This window comes from Tamandua tetradactyla, chromosome 18 (assembly GCF_023851605.1).
Source record: "Tamandua tetradactyla isolate mTamTet1 chromosome 18, mTamTet1.pri, whole genome shotgun sequence".
Lineage (NCBI taxonomy): Eukaryota > Metazoa > Chordata > Mammalia > Pilosa > Myrmecophagidae > Tamandua > Tamandua tetradactyla.
The window spans coordinates 69300553-69321595 of record NC_135344.1 but is presented as its reverse complement, the minus strand read 5'-3'; the positions used below and the strand labels follow the sequence as shown (position 1 = coordinate 69321595).

At 40.6% G+C, this 21043-nt stretch overlaps 1 protein-coding gene across 2 annotated transcripts in view; it reads left to right on the top strand.

Moving 5' to 3' along the window:
• The window catches only part of L3MBTL4 (L3MBTL histone methyl-lysine binding protein 4), a 497842-nt gene that overhangs the window by 466613 nt on the left and 10186 nt on the right, over positions 1-21043 (top strand). Inside the window, exon 21 of one of the 2 annotated variants that reach the window (XM_077135929.1) lies at positions 10840-10982. In XM_077135929.1, the coding sequence (XP_076992044.1) occupies positions 10840-10947 (108 nt within the window). In that variant the 3' untranslated portion in view covers positions 10948-10982. Of the gene's footprint in view, positions 1-10839; positions 11592-21043 lie in introns of those variants that run through there. The other variant, XM_077135928.1, reaches the window with a different exon arrangement.

Sequence of the window (21043 nt, the reverse complement as noted above, 5' to 3'; positions counted from 1 at the left end):
ATGAGGATGCAGTTTCCCGTCACAAGCAGAATGTACCTGCACAAGCCCTAGTGCTTCCATTTTCATCCATCCTTTTATTGTAAGCTGCTTTCCCCAGGTTTCCATGTGTGGCCATGGATCCTGGGCTGGGGGACTATGCAGATGCAGGTATCCTGCCATGTGCAGGATCATCCACCCCTCCAATCCCGCCTACTGCCATCGATCAGTGATTCCTGCTTAGTGATTCCATCACTCTTGCTGCCTTCTTCCGTGGGTGCTCCTTGTTCCTCACACGAATAGACCCTTAGCAAGTCTACCGGGACTCCAGACATACTCAAACCTGTCCTAATCCTGATGGCATTCAAGCAAGAGTTTTTGGTGCATCTATTAATTAATGCACCTGTTGTGAGTCCAAAATTATGAAAAGTTTAGTATCCCCAGCATCCCCTCACTCCCAGTGAGGCTTCTCACTTGGTCCCCTCCCAGTTCCCCAAACTCACCCTTTCCTCCTGCCTCTAAGTAGAGTTCTGCTTCTGCCAGCTTGGCTTGTGTAAGGCAGAATCAGGATAAAGGGATAGTCAGAATTGGTAAAAAAAAAAAAAAAATTGAGTGAAAAAGAGTCTTAGGAAGACCTGATGCCAGCAACAATTTGGGCTTTTTTTTTTTTCTCATGATGTGTTTCATTTTTCTGGGTATTCTCACTTATACTGAGTCAGGTTTAGATCATGAGGACCCCTGACTTCAGTAGGGCTGCATGTTATTTGTTGAAAAAAAATCCTTGTGAGTATGGGGAGTGTTTTTCCCCTGTCTTTTTTCCCAGAAAGTATCTGTCAAAGAAAATATTAGCTAATGTGGATGCTCAGAGCAGCTTGGTAGGACATGGCATGTATTATTACCTTGATTTGGAGATAATAAAACTGAAGTTCAGGAAGGTGGTAAGGAAAATTGCTCAAGAAGGAGCTGCTGCTGATGATAGAAAATTTGTGGCCAGAAGGAGCTGCTGCTGATGATAGAAAATTTGGCAAGAATCCAGAGGAGCCAAATGTCACTGAGCCCTAATGAGCTTCAGTTGAATGACTCAAGTGCCTCTGATACAGTCAGAGAGTGGGAGTACTTGCAGGCTGACTGTTAAGGGAAAAGAAGCTATTAGAGTAAGATAGATTCCCAGGCCTGAAAAAGAGGGAAATCACCTTGCTGGTAACTTAACTATTTTACATAAAAATTCCATAATTCTTTGAGTCCCCATGCCCCACATTGACAGCTATATTATCACAAAGACATGGGAAACTGTGAGAAGAACTGATGCAATCTTGGTTCCTGATAAAGATTAATAACGGTGGAGAGAGATTTCTGAACCTCTCAACCAGGCTGGAAGAGAAAGTTGCAAATTCTCCAGTCAGGAACAATGCAAAATTGCTGACCACAGACTTTACTGCCCATGTGTTTCTGTCAGCCAGTCAGTTAAGTCTACATTGACAATGAGAGGGGGCAACTATTCTAAAACTTTTTCTACTTGATTAATAGAAAAAAAATGTTAGTAAGTGTGATAGCCATTGGTGTGGAGCCCGCAGAGCATGGAGGGGCCACTCTCCAGTCAGTTATTGGGGCTCCTGGGTAAAGCTGTGTAGCAAGGGAGCGCCACATATATCTCTCCTCTGAATCCATTGTCACCTTACAATGATTTGAAAAGCTCTGCCATTAAATATGTTAACAGAGCCCTGGTTATGGTCCAAACATCTAAGATATGACCCTTCTTTATACCACCCTGCAGCATGACCATGGAGCTAGAACAATCTCTCTGGGCTTCACTCAGCCTTCCCAAAACACAGACTCTTCCTCCTCTTTGGGGAGAGGACAAGAAGGCCATGGGTTAAGGGTCTTCTTGAAGATGAGCGTACCTAATAAGATCAAAAGCAAGAATTGATGTCTGTACACACCTGGGACCTTGGATCTTTTCATTGGGTGACCATGAGACTTCCTCGATGACATTCTGGGTAATGACAAATATAGGAGAAGTGCTAAACTGGTTACTCAACTTCCCCTCTTTTTATTCTGGCACCTCTACTCATCTCCCACTCTCTCTCCTTTTGGTTTTTTTTTTTTTTTTTTTTTTTTGGCCAGCCCCCAAATGATCTTTTCATTTCTCCATAAGAATTTAAAACTCTTCTTGTCTTTACCTCTAGTTCAGGGTATTCTTTATAATACTTCTTGGATTATTATCTTTCATTTGTTACAGAAACACGTGGAACCATATGGATTCACAGACTCTTCCTCCCTTACCTTCTAAAGAGGATCTGTCCTTCCAGAGGTCTGGTTTTACCTAACTCTTAAGAATATCTAAAGAAATGGGAGAATAGCAGCCAAGAGCATGGCCTAAAGGGTAGGATAAAGAAAGGCAGGAAGGAAAGGAGGAGGGCAGACCTGAGATGGCTGCTCTAGGAGTAATCATTTGGGGAAAAGAGAAAACTTTAAATAGGATTCTTAGAAAGTTTTGATTTTGATGTGAGATGAAACTCCTACCTTTGTCTTTTCACACTCACCCTTCAGAATCCTTTAATAAGAACCTTCAGTGAGGTTCTGTTTTGTGTGTGTGTGTGTGTGTATTTTTATGGAACCATGTGCTGAGACTATAGTCAAACAGTCAGATGTATAGTGTTATAGAAATTCTCCTAGATAACTTGTCAGATGTGCATGTCTTACCTCTCTCTATACAGTACACTCTTCTTGAAGATAATCATTTGATTCTAGAGAGTTATTCTCTGTACCAGCCATCTTGCCTACCAAGATGCTTCCATGGCATTACATATGAAAAGTGCTCATTGAAGATTTTATTCCCTGATTGTCAGAAAAAGCATTTGGGCAACAATTATTTATAATTTGGTACAGTAAGAGGCCAATATTTTATAATACAGGAGAATCAAGCACTTTTAAAACTAATAGATTTGTATCCCATTGACATAGTTTTATAAATGCTAATCATGCTAAAATTTTGTTAAGACTTTTTGAAAAGGTACGCTAATGGCTCAGCAGGCCTAATTGCGCTCATGTTACCCTCAGAAGAAAAGGTTTAGAACTTAAATTTATGCCAAGGGAAACACAAATGCCTATAAGCCACTGTATGCAACCAGCATCATTACTCTGCAGGCAAACTGTATACAGCCAGCAGCTAAGCTTCTGAGATAGCCATTTGGAAGGTTGTCTTAAGGGAAATAACCTGTGGACTAAAAGGATGCTGAGCAGTGGTGTGCTGGTAAATCTGTAACAACTGGCTTCCCAGGAGAAAAAAAAAAAAAGAAAGAAAGAAAAGAAAAGCCCTGGTCTGAGGCATTTGCCAGTTCTTGCAGTGTAAATATTTTCATCATGACTGATTTCAAGCTACCAACATGCCATCACCCAAGGCCAGAGAGCAAGTCTGCGAACTGTGGAGGAAGGTGCTATTTTGTTTGTTACTTTGTTTTCCTAGAAACATTTGGCTAAGACTCAGAAAAGTTCTATGAGGCACCAAAATTTTTCCTTATTACAGAAAGGATAAAAATATGGATTAAAAGATAAGGCCAGTCAATCAGCTAATAAAATATGCCCACTTACCTTACATGTCTGCAAAGGCTCCTGGAATTTCATTAGCCCACTTGGCTAATGTAAGTTTACCAGGAGAGGCAGAACACCAGAATTTATAGACTGTTAAGACTTTAAAAGTCATTCAAATCGTCCCGGGAAAGCATGAGATGTTATTCTGGTAAGGACAGATCACGGAATGTGCCAGCATCTGAATTTAAGCTAATCATCTGACAGTTTCCCGTCATCTGTATCTGCTTGGCCCAAATCCTTCTGCATCTGATATTCCACGAGGACTTTTTCTGCTCCTTGTTTCCTCCAGGGCCTAAGATATGGTAAGCTGCACGGGTTCTTTGATCCACAAATCTGGGAATAAGCTTAAAACAATTGAGAGCTTTTTGCAAGTCAACATGGTTTGTCTTTTAAATCAAACCATTTCTGGAGTATGAATTGCAAGTGCTATAGGGCTGTGTGGGTGCATGCGGGCATGCATCTGCTCACTGGCCGCCATCACCAATGCCCTGCCGCTGCCCCCTTCCCGACCCCCAAGCCCATAAGCCTATCTTTGTACCTGTCTCTGGGTCAGGGGACTCACGAAGTGTTCCTGTTCTTCCTGGGCAGGCTGACACTCTTCAAATTAATTCATAGAAACACTTATTCTAAAGGGTTATAAATGCCCCATTGCTAAAACAGATGCACAATAATAATTCCGGTAAGGACCACAAAGAGACTTCCAGGTTGGAATGTATAAGCCTGGAAAGAAAGCTGCAGAACAATGATGCATTCCTTTAGGGCTGAAGAGGTCATGGACTGAGCTGCATGAGGCGAGATAGCGGTACTTCCCATGGTCATATTAATCCATATTTCCAATGACCTTTGTTTCCCCTTGGTCTGACCTTGACCAAGCACTTGTTGGGTTTTTGTAATTCAACCTCTCCAAAGAGCCGGGTTTGTGGAGCTCTGAATGAAGTATTAGTCACAGCAAATAGACTTCTACAAAAGCACTTAATAGCTCATTGAATGATGTAAAAAATGCCAATATTGCATCCATAAAATGATCTGGAGCCTTCTACCTCTGACACTGGAACAAATAGATATTCAATGGAAAAACTTGGTGGTTCTCTTTAATTCTAACCCTGAAAAGTTAAAGATGTATATGGTATATGTAATTGTAATTCTTTAATAAACAAGTTGGTTCTGTATTTCATCTATCTGACAAAACTTTTTTGACCATTTTTTTTTCAGCCAAAATGGACCATATCAACCAAATTTTAACACTGTCTGCATAAAACAGAATTTCCTTTCCTAAGTCTACTGTTTAAAACTTCAAGGGAGTGCTTAGCTAAATTTAGTAAAATTTAATGAATTGACTAAAAATAAAGCCCATGGACATAGTTTTATAAATGCTAATCGTGACTTTCTTTCAACCCTAATCCCAATATCAAAAAGTTTACAATCCCATAGCTTCTTACCTGATTATTTATTTTATTGCTCTTTTTGCCTTAAACTCTGTGTTACCTGATTTTAATATTGTATGCCAGGTATCTTTTTAAATTTGGATAATAAATATTACCTGGTGTAACTTTTTTCATTTCTTTATTCTCTACACATCTGTATCATTTTGTTTTAGATGTATCACTTTTAAACAGCATGTGATTGGATTTTTTATTCATCCAAACAGCCTCTCTCTTAACTTAATAGGTAGATGTAATCTATAATGGTAGTTACTCATATATTTGAACTAATATCTACCTCTTAGATGGTGTTTTCTTTTATCATCCCTTTTTGCTGCATCTTTATTTCCCCCTTCCTGTCTTCTGTTGAATTGATAAGATTTTCTAGATCCACAACTTTTGTCTTCACTGGAAAGTTTGGAAACTAGAGGTTATATTATTGTTTTAGTAATTACACTTAAAAATATAAAGTTCTCACAAACTATAAATTCAATATATTTAGTATATATATATATATATATATATATATATATATATATAGGGTTTCTTAATAATTAAAATCATATTCCTTTGTCAGTTACATATATTTTATAGTCTATTGTTAATTACATTTACTAATATATTTTATTAATTCCAGTATATATATTTTTCTAAACCATAACTTTCCTTCAGGTTTTCTTTCTTCTTGATGAGATACAACCTTTAACAGTGAATGTCTGTGCTTGGTAAACTCTCTCTGTCTTTAGATGTCTAAAAATGTCTCTATTTTGTATTCAATCTTGAATGATAATCTAGATGGTTGCAAAATATTTCCATCAGTATTCTGAAGCTTTTAATCTTTCATTTTCTAGCTTCTTTTGTTGGTGAGATGTCTCTTATTGTCGTGCTTTTGTCAGCAATCTGTCTTTTCTCCCTGGTAATTTCCGTGGTTTTCTTTTTCTTCCTGATATTTCACATTTTCACTCTGATGTGTCAAACCAGAGATGTATTTTTACTTCTCTTTCTTGGTTACTTGATAGGTATCTTCAATCTAAGTATGCATCTTTCTCCAATTCTGGAAAGCTTTTCACTATTATCTCTTCTAATATTGTTTCTTCTGCTATCCCTGTTAATTTATTCTTTTGAAACTCCAACTGACATTTGTTGGAATCTGTCAGCTTGTTCACCGTGTATCTGAAATTCTCCTCCATGTTTTCACTCTGGTCTTTCAATGCTGTATTCCGAGATCATTCTTCAGTTCTATGCTGCCGCTCATTGATTCGCTCTTAGTGTCCATTCTATAGTTTATTAAACTTTCAATTCCAATAGCAGGTTCTATTTCCAAGGTTTCAATTTGATTCTTTAAAAAAAAAACATCTACACAATCTTCTTTTATTTCCACCTGTTTTTGTTCCACCATTTCTTGTTCTTTTATGAACATTATTCCTGTATTTATCTCTTTGACCATTATAAACTTACTTAAGCTAAGGTGTATTTTTCGGACCAATATAATACTCTACTTCCTGTTCTTAATTATTGATTTTGCTGTCTTTCTTAGTATCAAATGCCTTTGTATATTTTAGAAATCAAAAAAAGCTTTTAAAACCAATACGATTTGCAGGATCATTTTGAGATGCTCAGTTGGGTTTTGGTCTTTCCTTTTTTTTTTTACTTCTCTCCTTGCTCTGTGCTCCAGATTTCCTGTCAAGCACTTTGGGACTGCCATCATCCACAGGCCTGGGCCATAGCTGGGGTTAGGATTTGTGTTATTATTCCGCTCTCCTCTTATCTCAGTTTCAGTCTCCCAGCCAACAAGAGATTCCTGTGAAGTTCCTCCCAGCTCTAGTGTTTCTGAATTCTCCCACATCCCTTGATCTCCAACTTTCTTAAAGCTGTAGCCTGCTCCCAGCAGTTTTTCACAGTTTCTCTCTTAAGGGACGGGTAAGCTCCTCCCCTGCATCTGGCTTGCAGCCCTGCACCTGGCACTCTTCCCCCTCCTGGGGTGCAAGGCTTTAGCCTCTTTGCCTTGCAGGAGCCAAACCAGCCCTACCCCTACCTGCTCTCTGTCCCAGGGATCAGCAGACCCAAGTCAGTCGGTAGCCAAATCACTGTTTCACACTTGGGTTCCACTTCCAGCCTAGGGGAAGGTTTAATGTTAAATCTGAAGCCAGCTCTAGTTATTTGCTTTCTTCTTTCACTATTTTTTCAATCTTTATTATGTGCTTGGAGAACAGAGAGTACTTGAAAGTTGCATTTAATGCACCATCCTGTCCATTTACACTAATAATTAGCATTCGGTAAACACTTACGTCCGGGCGTTGTGCTAAGTCTTTTCATAATGTACCTAATTTACCCTAAAGATACTTCAATAAAGTCGGGTGCAATTCTGGGTCTTCATTTTATGTCAAGAGGAAGTCAACACTCTTTAGAGTTCAAATAACTTGTTCGGTGACAGGTATTCCGTTAAGTGACAAAATGAGTTAAAAATCCAAGAATGTCAGACTCCAAAGCCTGAGCTCTTGGCTTTGATGAAGTAGGATAAGTTAGTCTCCTGACAATGACCTGCCACTGCTGGCTTTGGGGCCCTGTGAAAGGGCCTCAGGCAGAGGTAGAGCTTGAGCTTGCATTCTGGGTACTGCTTTCTAGTTAAGGTTATTCTACTGACCAGAGTGACCCTGAGAAACACTAAAGCAACTCGCCCTTATTTCTTCTACACAAGATAGCATTATTAATACTCAATTAGTAGATTCAAAACCATCTTTAAAAATATGGAATATTATATACAGTTATGATATTTTTATGATAATTTCAAGTTCCTTTTCCTCTTCAAACCGAGAGGTGTCACAAGCAAAGTTTATTTTATTTTCCCTGAATCTATTGTCTGACACTTGCCTACGCCAGAGCTCCTTTGCCATTTCTCTACCCACTCATGAAACCTCATGAGACCTTACCATGGCTTATCCCTGTCAGTTTGACATTTCACTTCCATCTTTAATTTTGGAGCTCTCACTGTGATTCCTCCAATCCTAATCATTTATAAAACTATAAAATAAATTCTTAGCATTTTCCCATCTGGAGAAGCAACTATTTTCCTCAACCTTTCGAGTCTTATAAAGTCACTTCTTTATCTACAGCAGATCAAATACTATTCCCACTTCAACCCTAAGCCGTGGCAAAGGTTTAACTATTCCACAGTTTTCACCAGCATTCCTTTTCTTATCAGGGAGGAAACACCCACTCAAAGCAAGTCCCAGATTATGGAGTCAAATCCAGCTTCTCTGGCATCCACCAGTGACAGGATCCTTGGCCAGTTTTTTAGCATCCCTAAACTGCAGTTTTCTCATCTATAAAGTGAAGATAATATCTCAATCCCGAAGGATGAATGCGACCATTTTTAAAATCAGAATAGCAAGTGGCAAGTAGAGAACCTGGTACACAGTAGGCTGTCCATAAATACACATTATCCTTATCAGAATCTGAAACCCCAAGGCGTTTATTTGCAGCAAAATTGTGGAAAAGCACATGTTGACTACATTAACTCTACTCCAATGATGCAAATGATTCACTTCTCTTTTTGTTGTTTATTGAGCTGTCAGGTTCAATAAAGCAGCAACAAGCTCCAATTTTTGATGTCAATAGATAACAATGACTCATTTCAAACTCCAGCAAACTTGAAGGCTTTGTTTGTCACATAAACATGGTCCTTTTAAAGCTACATTGAAGTTTTTGAAAGGAAAGAAATGTAGGATCCAAGTAATTATGGTGAGTGACAACGAAGCCTGCCAAAGTGCCCATCCCAAGCCCTGAGGGCACCAGCGGTTTCTTTGTAGGCCATTTGGGTGATTCTTTGGTGTCTGGAATGTGCTGTCCAGCTGAATGCAAATCTATCCCTGAGAAGTCACATTCTATGAGGATTTACATTCATTTGCAATCGTTTTCCATAATCTGTGACTCCAGGAATACTACGCAGATGGAGTTTTAACTTGAACAGAACTTCTGGGAAATTTCTGGCCTGAGATTTCCTAAACTTGAATAAATTTAGTGTTTTGCTGTTCAATTCATGAGGGAAAGCAGAAATAACCCAGAGAGGCGGCAGGGAGGAGTGTGTGGGATGTGGGGGAGACAGTGGGGGAAGAAAAACAGTGGTGAGGGAAGCAGCAGGTGAGTCACTAACCTTACTCTTCTAGAAAGTTCTCCATCACCATGTAGGTGTGCTACCTTACTAACTGCATATTCCAGCAAGTTGCATTGTTGTCATTGGATAATATAGGAAGTAGAATAATTTCTTACGAGAGGAAAGGAGATATAACTGCAGCCTGTTCTTTCCTATCTGTATTTGTTCTCTCACTAGATTTCCTTTCAAATTACTGAGTCATATCTTCCCAGTACACAAACCTTAAACCTTCTTTTCTTTTCTATCAGGAAGTTGACATATTCTTGGTATAACATTTCCTAATAATGTGTTCAAAGGGCACATTTAAAAATATATGAAATGTATATGAGGTAAAGTCATTGAAAGCTAGAAATATGACAAGACTCAAGCTAGCAGGCTGGTTTAATAAAGAACTGCAATTGCTCATGGAATGGAAAGTTCGACTGAAATTGTGGACAAATTCCATCTCCCATTTCTCATACACCTGAGTTCCATAATTTTCCGGCACTGCCCCAGGGAACAATATTCAGCCAGACTGCTTCAAAGCTATTTTTTCCCATTTAAATAAAAATGTGCTGTATGAAATAAATAGCACCATTTCAAAATATGACTCCCTACCTGATCTAGCTACCTTTATGCCTCTTTGAACTTGGCTTAGTACAAAAATTTCTAGTAACTTCTTGAAAAGCTATCTCTGTGCTCTGCATACTGTTGTTTTTCAAATGTTGTGAAACCATCCTATCACACTGTAGGGAATTTCCTTCAAGTGAAAAGAAATTTATTTTTCTAGAATCCCTGAACACAGGCACAGGTCGTGATTTTGTAAAAATCTAATGAAAAGTGTTCCGGTACTGGTATGCAACAGTGACAACAGTCTGTCCTCCAAATAAAGACATGTACTGATACCAATCAAAAACAGGGGATTCTCTGCCCAATGCACTCAAATGACCAACTCCTGAGACACCGGATTTCAAAGAGAAAGAGAGTTTATTGCTAAGTACAGAGCAGATCACATGGCCAATTGGCCTAAAATCTGTCTCTCCAAATTACAGTAACTCTGATAGTTGTATATACCACAAGATGGGCAGGTTTTAGGATAATGACACAATGGCCCATGATAATGAAGTTAAAGGTGATCTAATTATTGAGCCTGGGCTGATTGATTATATGCTTAGTCACAGAACGTACTTAATATGATGGCAAGCATGATTTTTAATACTATAATGAGGCATAGGTCACTTATAACTGAAAATTTAAGTTACTGCACATGTCAGATGGACCCATTTTGGTTAGATTCAGTTCTGTCTAGCAAGATAGTTTGGGAGTTGGGGCAGGTTAGTTCTGAGCTGACTCAAAGCCTTTCATGAATAGATATTAGGGACTATCTTTAGTGATCATAAGACTCTAACATTGAAAAACAGATAGGGGGGTACAAGTGGGGCCAGTCACAAGGTTTTCACAATCACAAGGTAAAGGCCACACAGTTCTACATCATTATCAAACGTCAGGAGAGCTGGGCCGCAGCTCAGCAAGTTCAGGTATTTCCCTCTGACTATTCTAATACACTAGAAAGTAAAAAGGAAACATCTGTATAATGATTCAGTTGTCAGAATCTTTGTTAAATCTTAACTTCTTGGTTACCGTATAACAATAAGATAAAAGCCAGGGCTTCCCAGTTAAATATCGCCCTTGGCTAAGCAACCATGACTTCCCTTACAGAATGCAGCCCCCTGGAAGCGACTGAGGAGTCATCACCAGATGTCACTGTGGCCTGCCCTCGCCTCTAACAGCTGTATCAGACCAGAGGAAGCCCCTGTGGGAGCCTAAAGCCATGGTGGGACACCTGTGAACTCCTGGAAGGCGTAGGTTCTCATGGCCACGTTTTAACTTGTCTCAGCTGTGCAGATTTGCAATGCAGCTCCTCCCTCAGCACACACATGCACACACACCATGTCCAAAGCACACCTAACTGGAGATTGGGGTGCTCGATCATGAGGAAAGGTCACATCCGTGTATTTTGAATGACTTATCATCCCTTGTTACATGTCCCTGCTGGTAAATAGCCTCTTGGCCACCCTTCAACTGCACTCTGGTCACCTCCTGTTTTAAGAATGTTGTTCACTGACACCGTCCCCATGCAGGACCAGCCTCCAACGCTCATTCCCATTCCCTGTGCTGCCTCGAATGCCCTTCGAGTTGGAATTTGCCCCTCCTGCTTGTTTGCAGAGTGGCTCGACCCTCTCCGAGTCTCTCTCCAAACCCCAGAGGTGCCTCACTGAGACCAGCACCACCGAGTCACAGGGACCCACCTCTTAAAGAGTGCATTATGGTTCTAAATATCATTGCATCATTACACCGTCCACATGGCTCCCAAGGGTTTTTATCATTTTTTAAAAACATTGTACATCTTTTTCACTGTTTCTCCAAGACCATCACATATTTTTACAACTTCTGTGGCTTCAATCTCACACTTTATTTTTTTTTTTTTTTATTAACGGAAAGAAAAAAAAGAAATTAACACAACATTTAGAAATCATACCATTCTACATATGCACTCAGTAATTCTTAACATCATCACATAGATGCATGATCATTGTTTCTTAGTACATTTGCATCAGTTTAGAGGAACTAGCAACACAACAGAAAAAGATATAAAATGTCAATATAAAGAAAAGAAATAAAAGTAGTAGTAATGTAAAAAACAACAACAACAAACAAACCAACAAGCAAACAAAAAAAAAAAAAAACCCTATAGCTCAGATGCAGCTTCATTCAGTATTTTAACATGATTACTTTACAATTAGGTATTATTGTGCTGTCCATTTTTGAGTTTTTGTATCTAGTCCTGTTGCACAATCTGTATCCCTTCAGCTTCAATTACCCATTGTCTTACCCTGTTTCTAACTCCTGCTGAACTCTGTTACCAATGACATATTTCAAGTTTATTCTCGAATGTCCGTTCACAACAGTGGGACCATACAGTATTTGTCCTTTAGTTTTTGGCTGGATTCACTCAGCATAATATTCTCTAGGTCCATCCATGTTATTACATGGTTCATAAGTTTATCTTGTCTTAAAGGTGCATAATATTCCATCGTATGTATATACCACAGTTTGTTTAGCCACTCTTCTGTTGATGGAGATTTTGGCTGTTTCCATCTCTTTGCAATTGTAAATAACGCTGCTATAAACATTGGTGTGCAAATGTCCGTTTGTGTCTTTGCCCTTAAGTCTTTTGAGTAGATACCTAGCAATGGTATTGCTGGGTCGTATGGCAATTCTATATTCAGCTTTTTGAGGAACCGCCAAACTGCCTTCCACAGTGGTTGCACCCTTTGACATTCCCACCAACAGTGGATAAGTGTGCCTCTTTCTCCGCATCCTCTCCAGCACTTGTCATTTTCTGTTTTGTTGATAATGGCCATTCTGGTGGGTGTGAGATGATATCTCATTGTGGTTTTGATTTGCATTTCTCTAATGGCCAGGGACATTGAGCATCTCTTCATGTGCCTCTTGGCCATCCGTATTTCTTCTTCTGGTAGGTGTCTGTTTAAGTCTTTTTCCCATTTTGTAATTGGGTTGGCTGTCTTTTTGTTGTTGAGTTGAATAATCTCTTTATAAATTCTGGATACTAGACCCTTATCTGATATTTCATTTCCAAATATTGTCTCCCATTGTGTAGGCTGTCTTTCTACTTTCTTGATGAAGTTCTCTGATGCACAAAAGTGTTTAATTTTGAGGAGCTCCCATTTATTTATTTCCTTCTTCAGTGTTCTTGCTTTAGGTTTAAGGTCCATAAAAACACCTCCAGTTGTAAGATCCATAAGATATCTCCCAACATTTTCCTCTAACTGTTTTATGGTCTTAGACCTAATGTTTAGATCTATGATCCATTTTGAGTTAACTTTTGTATAGGGTGTGAGAGATGGGTCTTCTTTCATTCTTTTGCATATGGATATCCAGTTCTCTAGGCACCATTTATTGAAGAGACTGTTCTGTCCCAGGTGAGTTGGCTTGACTGCCTTATCAAAGATCAAATGTCCATAGATGAGAGGGTCTATATCTGAGCACTCTATTCGATTCCATTGGTCGATATATCTATCTTTATGCCAATACCATGCTGTTTTGACCACTGTGGCTTCATAATATGCCTTAAAGTCAGGCATCGCGAGACCTCCAGCTTCGTTTTTTTTCCTCAAGATGTTTTTAGCAATTCGGGGTACCCTGCCCTTCCAGATAAATTTGCTTATTGGTTTTTCTATTTCTGAAAAATATGTTGGGATTTTGATTGGTATTGCATTGAATCTGTAAATCAATTTAGGTAGGATTGACATCTTAACTATATTTAGTCTTCCAATCCATGAACACGGTACGCCCTTCCATCTATTTAGGTCTTCTGTGATTTCTTTTAACAGTTTTTTGTAGTTTTCTTTATATAGGTTTTTTGTCTCTTTGGTTAAATTTATTCCTAGGTATTTTATTCTTTTAGTTGCGATTGTAAATGGGATTCGTTTCTTGATTTCTACCTCAGCTTGTTCATTACTAGTGTATAGAAAAGCTACAGATTTTTGAATGTTGATCTTGTAGCCTGCTACTTTGCTGTACTCATTTATTAGCTCTAGTAATTTTGTTGTGGATTTTTCTGGGTTTTCTACATATAGTATCATATCGTCAAAACAGTGATAGTTTTACTTCTTCCTTTCCAATTTTGATGCCTTGTATTTCTTTTTCTTGCCTAATTGCTCTGGCTAGAACTTCCAACACAATGTTGAATAATAGTGGTGATAGTGGACATCCTTGTCTTGTTCCTGATCTTAGGGGAAAGTTTTCAATTTTTCCCCATTGAGGATGATATTAGCTGTGGGTTTTTCATATATTCCCTCTATCATTTTAAGGAAGTTCCCTTGTATTCCTATCTTTTGAAGTGTTTTCAGCAGGAAAGGATGTTGAATCTTGTCAAATGCCTTCTCTGCATCAATTGAGATGATCATGTGATTTTTCTGCTTTGATTTGTTGATATGGTGTATTACATTAATTGATTTTCTTATGTTGAACCATCCTTGCATACCTGGGATGAATCCTACTTGGTCATGATGTATAATTCTTTTAATGTGTTGCTGGATACGATTTGCTAGAATTTTATTGAGGATTTTTGCATCTGTATTCATTAGAGAGATTGGTCTGTAGTTTTCTTTTTTTGTAATATCTTTGCCTGGTTTTGGTATGAGGGTGATGTTGGCTTCATAGAATGAATTAGGTAGTTTTCCCTCCACTTCGATTATGTTGAAGAGTTTGAGGAGAGTAGGTACTAATTCTTTCTGGAATGTTTGATAGAATTCACATGTGAAGCCGTCTGGTCCTGGACTTTTCTTTTTAGGGAGGTTTTGAATAACTAATTCAATCTCTTTACTTGTGATTGGTTTGTTGAGGTCGTCTATTTCTTCTTGAGTCAAAGTTGGTTGTTCATGTCTTTCCAGGAACCTGTCCATTTCTTCTAAATTGTTGTATTTATTAGCGTAAAGTTGTTCATAGTATCCTGTTATTACCTCCTTTATTTCTGTGAGGTCAGTAGTTATGTCTCCTCTTTCATTTCTAATCTTATTTATTTGCATCCTCTCTCTTCTTCTTTTTGTCAATCTTGCTAAGGGCCCATCAATCTTGTTGATTTTCTCATAGAACCAACTTCTGGTCTTATTGATTTTCTCTATTGTTTTCATGTTTTCAATTTCATTTATTTCTGCTCTAATCTTTGTTATTTCTTTCCTTTTGCTTGCTTTGGGATTAGTTTGCTGTTCTTTCTCCAGTTCTTCCAAGTGGACAGTTAATTCCTGCATTTTTGCCTTTTCTTCTTTTCTGATAAAGGCATTTAGGGCAATAAATTTCCCTCTTAGCACTGCCTTTGCTGCATCCCATAAGTTTTGATATGTTGTGTCTTCATTTTCATTTGCCTCTAGGTATTTACTAATTTCTCTTGCAATTTCTTCTTTGACCCACTTGTTGTTTAAGAGTGTGTTGTTGAGCCTCCATGTATTTATGAATTTTCTGGCACTCCGCCTATTATTGATTTCCAACTTCATTCCTTTATGATCCGAGAAAGTGTTGTGTATGATTTCAATCTTTTTAAATTTGTTAAGACTTGCTTTGTGACCCAGCATATGGTCTATCTTTGAGAATGATCCATGAGCACTTGAAAAAAAGGTGTATCCTGCTGTTGTGGGATGTAATGTCCTATAAATGTCTGTTAAGTCAAGTTCATTTATAGTAATATTCAGGTTCTCTATTTCTTTATTGATCCTCTGTGTAGATGTTCTGTCCATTGATGAGAGTGGTGAATTGAAGTCTCCAACTATTATGGTATATGTGTCTATTTCCCTTTTCAGTGTTTGTAGTGTATTCCTCACGTATTTTGGGGCATTCTGGTTCGGTGCGTAAATATTTATGATTGTTATGTCTTCTTGTTAATTGTTCCTTTTATTAGTATATAGTGTCCTTCTTTGTCTCTTTTAACTGTTTTACATTTGAAGTCTAATTTGTTGGATATTAGTATAGCCACTCCTGCTCTTTTCTGGTTGTTGTTTGCATGAAATATCTTTTCCCAACCTTTCACTTTCAACCTATATTTATCTTTGGGTCTAAGATGTGTTTCCTGTAGACAGCATATAGAAGGATCCTGTTTTTTAATCCATTCTGCCAGTCTATGTCTTTTAATTGGGGAATTCAGTCCATTGACATTTAGAGTTATTACTGTTTGGATAATATTTTCCTCTACCATTTTGCCTTTTGTATTATATATATCATATCTGTCTTTCCTTCTTTCTACACTTTTCTCCATGTCTCTCTCTTCTGTCTTTTTGTATCTGACTCTAGTGCTTCCTTTAGTATTTCTTGCAAAGCTGGTCTCTTGGTCACAAATTCTCTTAGTGACTTTTTGTCTGAGAATGTTTTAAATTCTCCCTCATTTTTGAAGGACAATTTTGCTGGATATAGGAGTCTTGGCTGGCAGTTTTTCTCTTTTAGTAACTTAAATATATCATCCCACTGTCTTCTAGCTTCCATGGTTTCTGCTGAGAAATCTACACATAGTCTTATTGGGTTTCCCTTGTATGTGACGGATTGTTTTTCTCTCGCTGCCTTCAAGATCCTCTCTTTCTCTTTGACCTCTGACATTCTAACTAGTAAGTGTCTTGGGGAACGCCTATTTGTGTCTAATCTCTTTGGGGTGCGCTGCACTTCTTGGATCTGTAATTTTAGGTCTTTCATAAGAGTTGGGAAATTTTCAGTGATAATTTCTTCCATTAGTTTTTCTCCTCCTTTTCCCTTCTCTTCTCCTTCTGGGATACCCACTACACGTATATTTGTACGGTTCACATTGTCCTTGAGTTCCCTGATACCTTGTTCAAATTTTTCCATTCTTTTCCGGATAGTTTCTGTTTCTTTTTGGAGTTCAGATGTTTCATCCTCCAAATCACTAATTCTATCTTCTGTTTCTTTAAATCTGTCATTGTAGGTATCCATTGTTTTTTCCATCTTTTCTACTTTATCTTTCACTTCCATAAGTTCTGTGATTTGTTTTTTCAGTTTTTCTATTTCTTCTTTATGTTCAGCCCATGTCTTCTTCATGTCCTCCCTCAATTTATCGATTTCGTTTTTGAAGAGGTTTTCCATTTCTGTTCGTATATTCAGCATTAGTTGTTTCAGCTCCTGTATCTCATTTGAACTATTGGTTTCTTCGTTTGACTGGGCCATATGTTCAATTTTCTGAGCGTGATCCGTTATCTTCTGCTGGCGTCTGGGCATTTAGTCAGATTTCCCGGGTGTTCGACCCCACAGGTTGAAAGATTTTTCTGCGCAGTCTCTGGGTTCTGTTCTTCCTATCCTGCCCAGTAGGTGGCACACGTGGCACACGCCTGTCTGTGGGTTCCACCAGCGAAAGTTGCTGTGGGTCCCTCAACTCTGGAAAACTCTCGCCGTAGGGGAGGCGGCAACCGAAGCGTCCGGAAGAATGCCAGCCGGCCCGGGGTTCCAAACGCGGGGAGGGTCGCCGGCTGTCGCAGCACAGGAGAGCGTCCGGCCAAATAGCTAGTCGGCCCGGGGCACCAAGCGTGGCGGGAGGGCGCCAGCTGTCGCAGCCCGGGAGAGTGCACTGCTCCCAGCCGACGGGGGAGTCACGTGTTTGGAAGGGATCCCCCGGTCACTGTTCTCCACAGTCTGGGGATTTCCGACCCAACTATCTCAGTTGTTCCGGGGGGCCTCGTGTGGTGGGGGCACCAGCCGCCGCGGCCTAAGGGGACCGCCTGTCCAATTCTACCAGCTGGCCTGGGAAGGTGGAAGGGAGGGACTCCGGTCGCTTGCTGTCCCACCCAGGAAAGCCCGTGCCCCTTGGTGATCTCACCGGAGCTGGTTCTCCCAGATAGTCAGCCGTTCCAGGATGGGGTACGCTGTCCCTTTGATTTCCCTCGTGGCTCCGGGAGCTGCTCTGTATTATCTCCACTCCCCCAGTAGTTGTTCTGGAGGAGGAAAGGTGAGGGCGGCAAGGCTGTCGAGGCTGGTGGCGGAGGAGCACGGTGAAGGCGGGGGAAGAGGGCACCGTGTTGGTTGGAGAGCAGCCGGAGCAGGAGGGGGAGGAGGGGAGAGAGGGGGGGTAGGGAGGTCGGGCGGCTCGGCTGCTGCGGGGCGCGTGCGCCGCGCGGCGGTCCGGCGAGCGAGCGGGGGGTAGGGAGGTCGGGCGGCTCGGCTGCTGCGGGGCGCGTGCGCCGCGCGGCGGTCCGGCGGAGAGAGAGGGGGGGTAGGGAGGTCGGGCGGCTCGGCTGCTGCGGGGCGCGTGCGCCGCGCGGCGGGGGGAGAGAGAGGGGGGGGGGGGGGGGCTGCTGCGGGGGCGCGTGCGCCGCGCGGCGGTCCGGCGGAGAGAGAGGGGGGTAGGGAGGTCGGGGCTCGGCTGCTGCGGGGCGCGTGTCTCACACTTTATTGACATGACAAACAAAGATATTTGCTCCCCAAATGGAAATTTTAGAGAATGGTGCATTCACTCTCTCACAACTTGACTGGTCGTTAAGTGTGCTACAACAAAACCGAGAGTAATTTTCTGTCCTGTTTGTGTTGCATTAAAGCTTTCTTAAGTCCTCTGAATAAATGCACGGTCTCCTGTGGCTTTGAGAAGCTTCGAAAAACAATTTGTCCCATATGTGAGAGGCAGGGAACTGCTGTTAATTAACGCCTGCATCTGCACTGGCTTTTAACATCTATTGGTGTTAAAGCCAGTATGTTTTTAGTTCTGAGAAATTTCAGAAATATAAATTCAATACCTAGTCAGGATACACTTGCAGGCGTAATTTTTTTGTGTGCTGATTAGCTTTTAAAAACTAGAGTGCTCCACACTTAATGGTTATTTTCCTTTCATTCTGGAATTCACCCTTTATGCAGCTTTTTGAGGATCAAGACCAATGTTTAATATCAAACACTTATCCCACCCCCCCATAATTCTCAAATAGACTAATTACAACAACAACAAAAGAAATACAAAACACTTTCATGGACCACTGTTCACTGAGGGGGGAAAAAGCCGAGTGGCCCAAACCTCCGTGGCTCTAGCAACATTTGCAAATAATTGTGTATTTTACTAATGGCCCTGGTACTTGGGCTAGTGACCCAGTCTCTGTGACCTAGACGTCAGCAAAAGTTTCCCTGTAGATATGCTAAGCTGTCGTGGGAAGATCAGAGGAAGCGTGATTGCAAAGGTCTCAAGGTAAGAATGGAACCAGAGGGTTCAAAGGACACAGGACACCAGCCTGGCTGAATCGTAATGAGCAGGGTTGATGCTCAAAGGGCTGGCAGGGATGAGGTGCTGCAGGGTTTTGAAGTCAAGGCAAGAAGGCTGGCCTTTATTGTAAGTATAATGGGGAATCACGAGAGTCGGAACCAGAGGAGGGCCGCGGATCTCATTTAGGCTTTTAGAAGATCACTCTAGCTGTCAGGAGGATAGAGAGCATCAGAGGCAGGGGAGAAAGCAAGCGGTTATCAGAAGGTGAGAACTGATGCAGCTTGGAACAGAGGACAGAACTGGGATGTATGTGATACATGTGCACTGCACGGCTGTAACAAATGCACACATGTGCAAAAGCCAGCTGTTGCCCCTGTGTTCGGTTGCATGTGTGCATGCGTAAGCGCCTTTCAGTGACTCCGGGCTCCTCTTGGGAAACACATGGCAGGAGACATGTTTCCTCCTTCACACTTTGGGGAACTTTGGGAAATATCACATGAACAATTTTCATCTGCAAACTGCTGGAGGTAATTCTTTGGCCTCAGTGCTTGATGAGGTTTAATTAGTTAATGCTTGCAGGGTGGTTAAAAATGAAAATTGAAAAATGTTTAAATGTCAGCTATGACTCTGTCTAATGGTTTTGTAAGCACTGAGCTCTGAAGCTTGCTGAGAATTCCTCTTTCAACAGACAGGTGTTCTCAGGGGATAGTAGGAAAGCAGGAGTAGCTTCTTCTAGTTGCAATCAACAATCCATCTATCACTTCACACCATTATCCAGGAAGGATAGAGGAATCAATTCCCAGAGAGAGCTTTGGCTGTCTTCTAGTAAATCACATCAAATGGACATTTACACGAAAAGATATAGACGCCTACAGAAATACCACACTATTTGGTATAAAACCAAAGAATTAACTTTCACAGGTAGCTATCTACCTTTAGGTACCAAATCATTTTTTATTCTAATTCTGATGGATGGCTCTCTAAAATGAGAGCATGCTCCCTCCATACAAGGAGATTTATTAGGTACGATTTAACGTTTCCCCCATATCTCAAGGTCACGATCAAGCAACGAGTAATGTGTCGTGTTATAATGAGTGATAGCCCCAGGAACTGTCCCAGCTCAGCTTTGGGCACACTGAGTGGCATGCCTCTTGAGATCTTCCTGTGTTTTATCTAAAGGCGTTTCTTTCACCGTCAAACTAACAGTTGTCACATATTGTGACTGCCATTATTTTCACTCCATTAATTCCCCATTTGTTAACTTTTAGTCTGCTGTAGGCTGGATGACTAGTTAGCAAAGATGGTGAGAATTTGTGTGTAAAATAAAGAATAAGGGGTTTCTAAGTGAGGAGATGAGCCAGCTCTGTCTCCAGTAAAATGCCTTGACTTTGTACCATTACTAGTAGGACTTTGCAGAAGAAGTTAGAAATAGGCATTACTCTACAAATGAAAAAGAAAACGACCAAGGGCTTTATCTTTAGCACCCACATTCAGTATATTAGTTTCCTTTGGCTGCTGCAACCAATTACTATTAACTTGGTGGCTTCAGGCAACTCAAGCTTATTATTTTACAGTTCTGGAAGGAGAAGTCCAAAATGAGTCTCACTATGCTAAAGCCAGGATGTTGTTAGGGCTGTGTTCCCTTTGGAGACTCTAGGGAAGAATCCACTTCCTTGTCCTTTCCACCTTCTAGAAGCTGCCCACCTTCCTTGGCTCATGGCCTCTCTCCATTTTTAAAGCCAGCAGCATCTTCACATCTCTCTCTGGCTCTAATACTCTGCTTTCCTCTTTCTGACTCTTTTAAGGACCCTGAGATTACCTTGGCCAATCCCAATAATCCAGATCCATTGCCCCATCTCAAGGTCCTTCACTTGATCACCTCTACAGAATCCCTTTTGCCATACAAGGTAGCATAGTCATAGGTTTCAAGGAGTGGTGGGGGCATGGATGTCTTTGGGGGACACTATCGCATTCACCACACTCACCAATGTGATCTTTTTTAGTACTGTCTTGGACTGTTTGAAAGCAAGTAGCTGTTTATAGCTTTTAAAAATTACCAAATTCCTTAGAGCTCAATGGGACCGAACACAATTCAAACCAACTAAGAGCCGGAGTGTTGGTTTCTTCTGTGCTTACATTAGGATGGAGGAATTCACCCATGCCCCC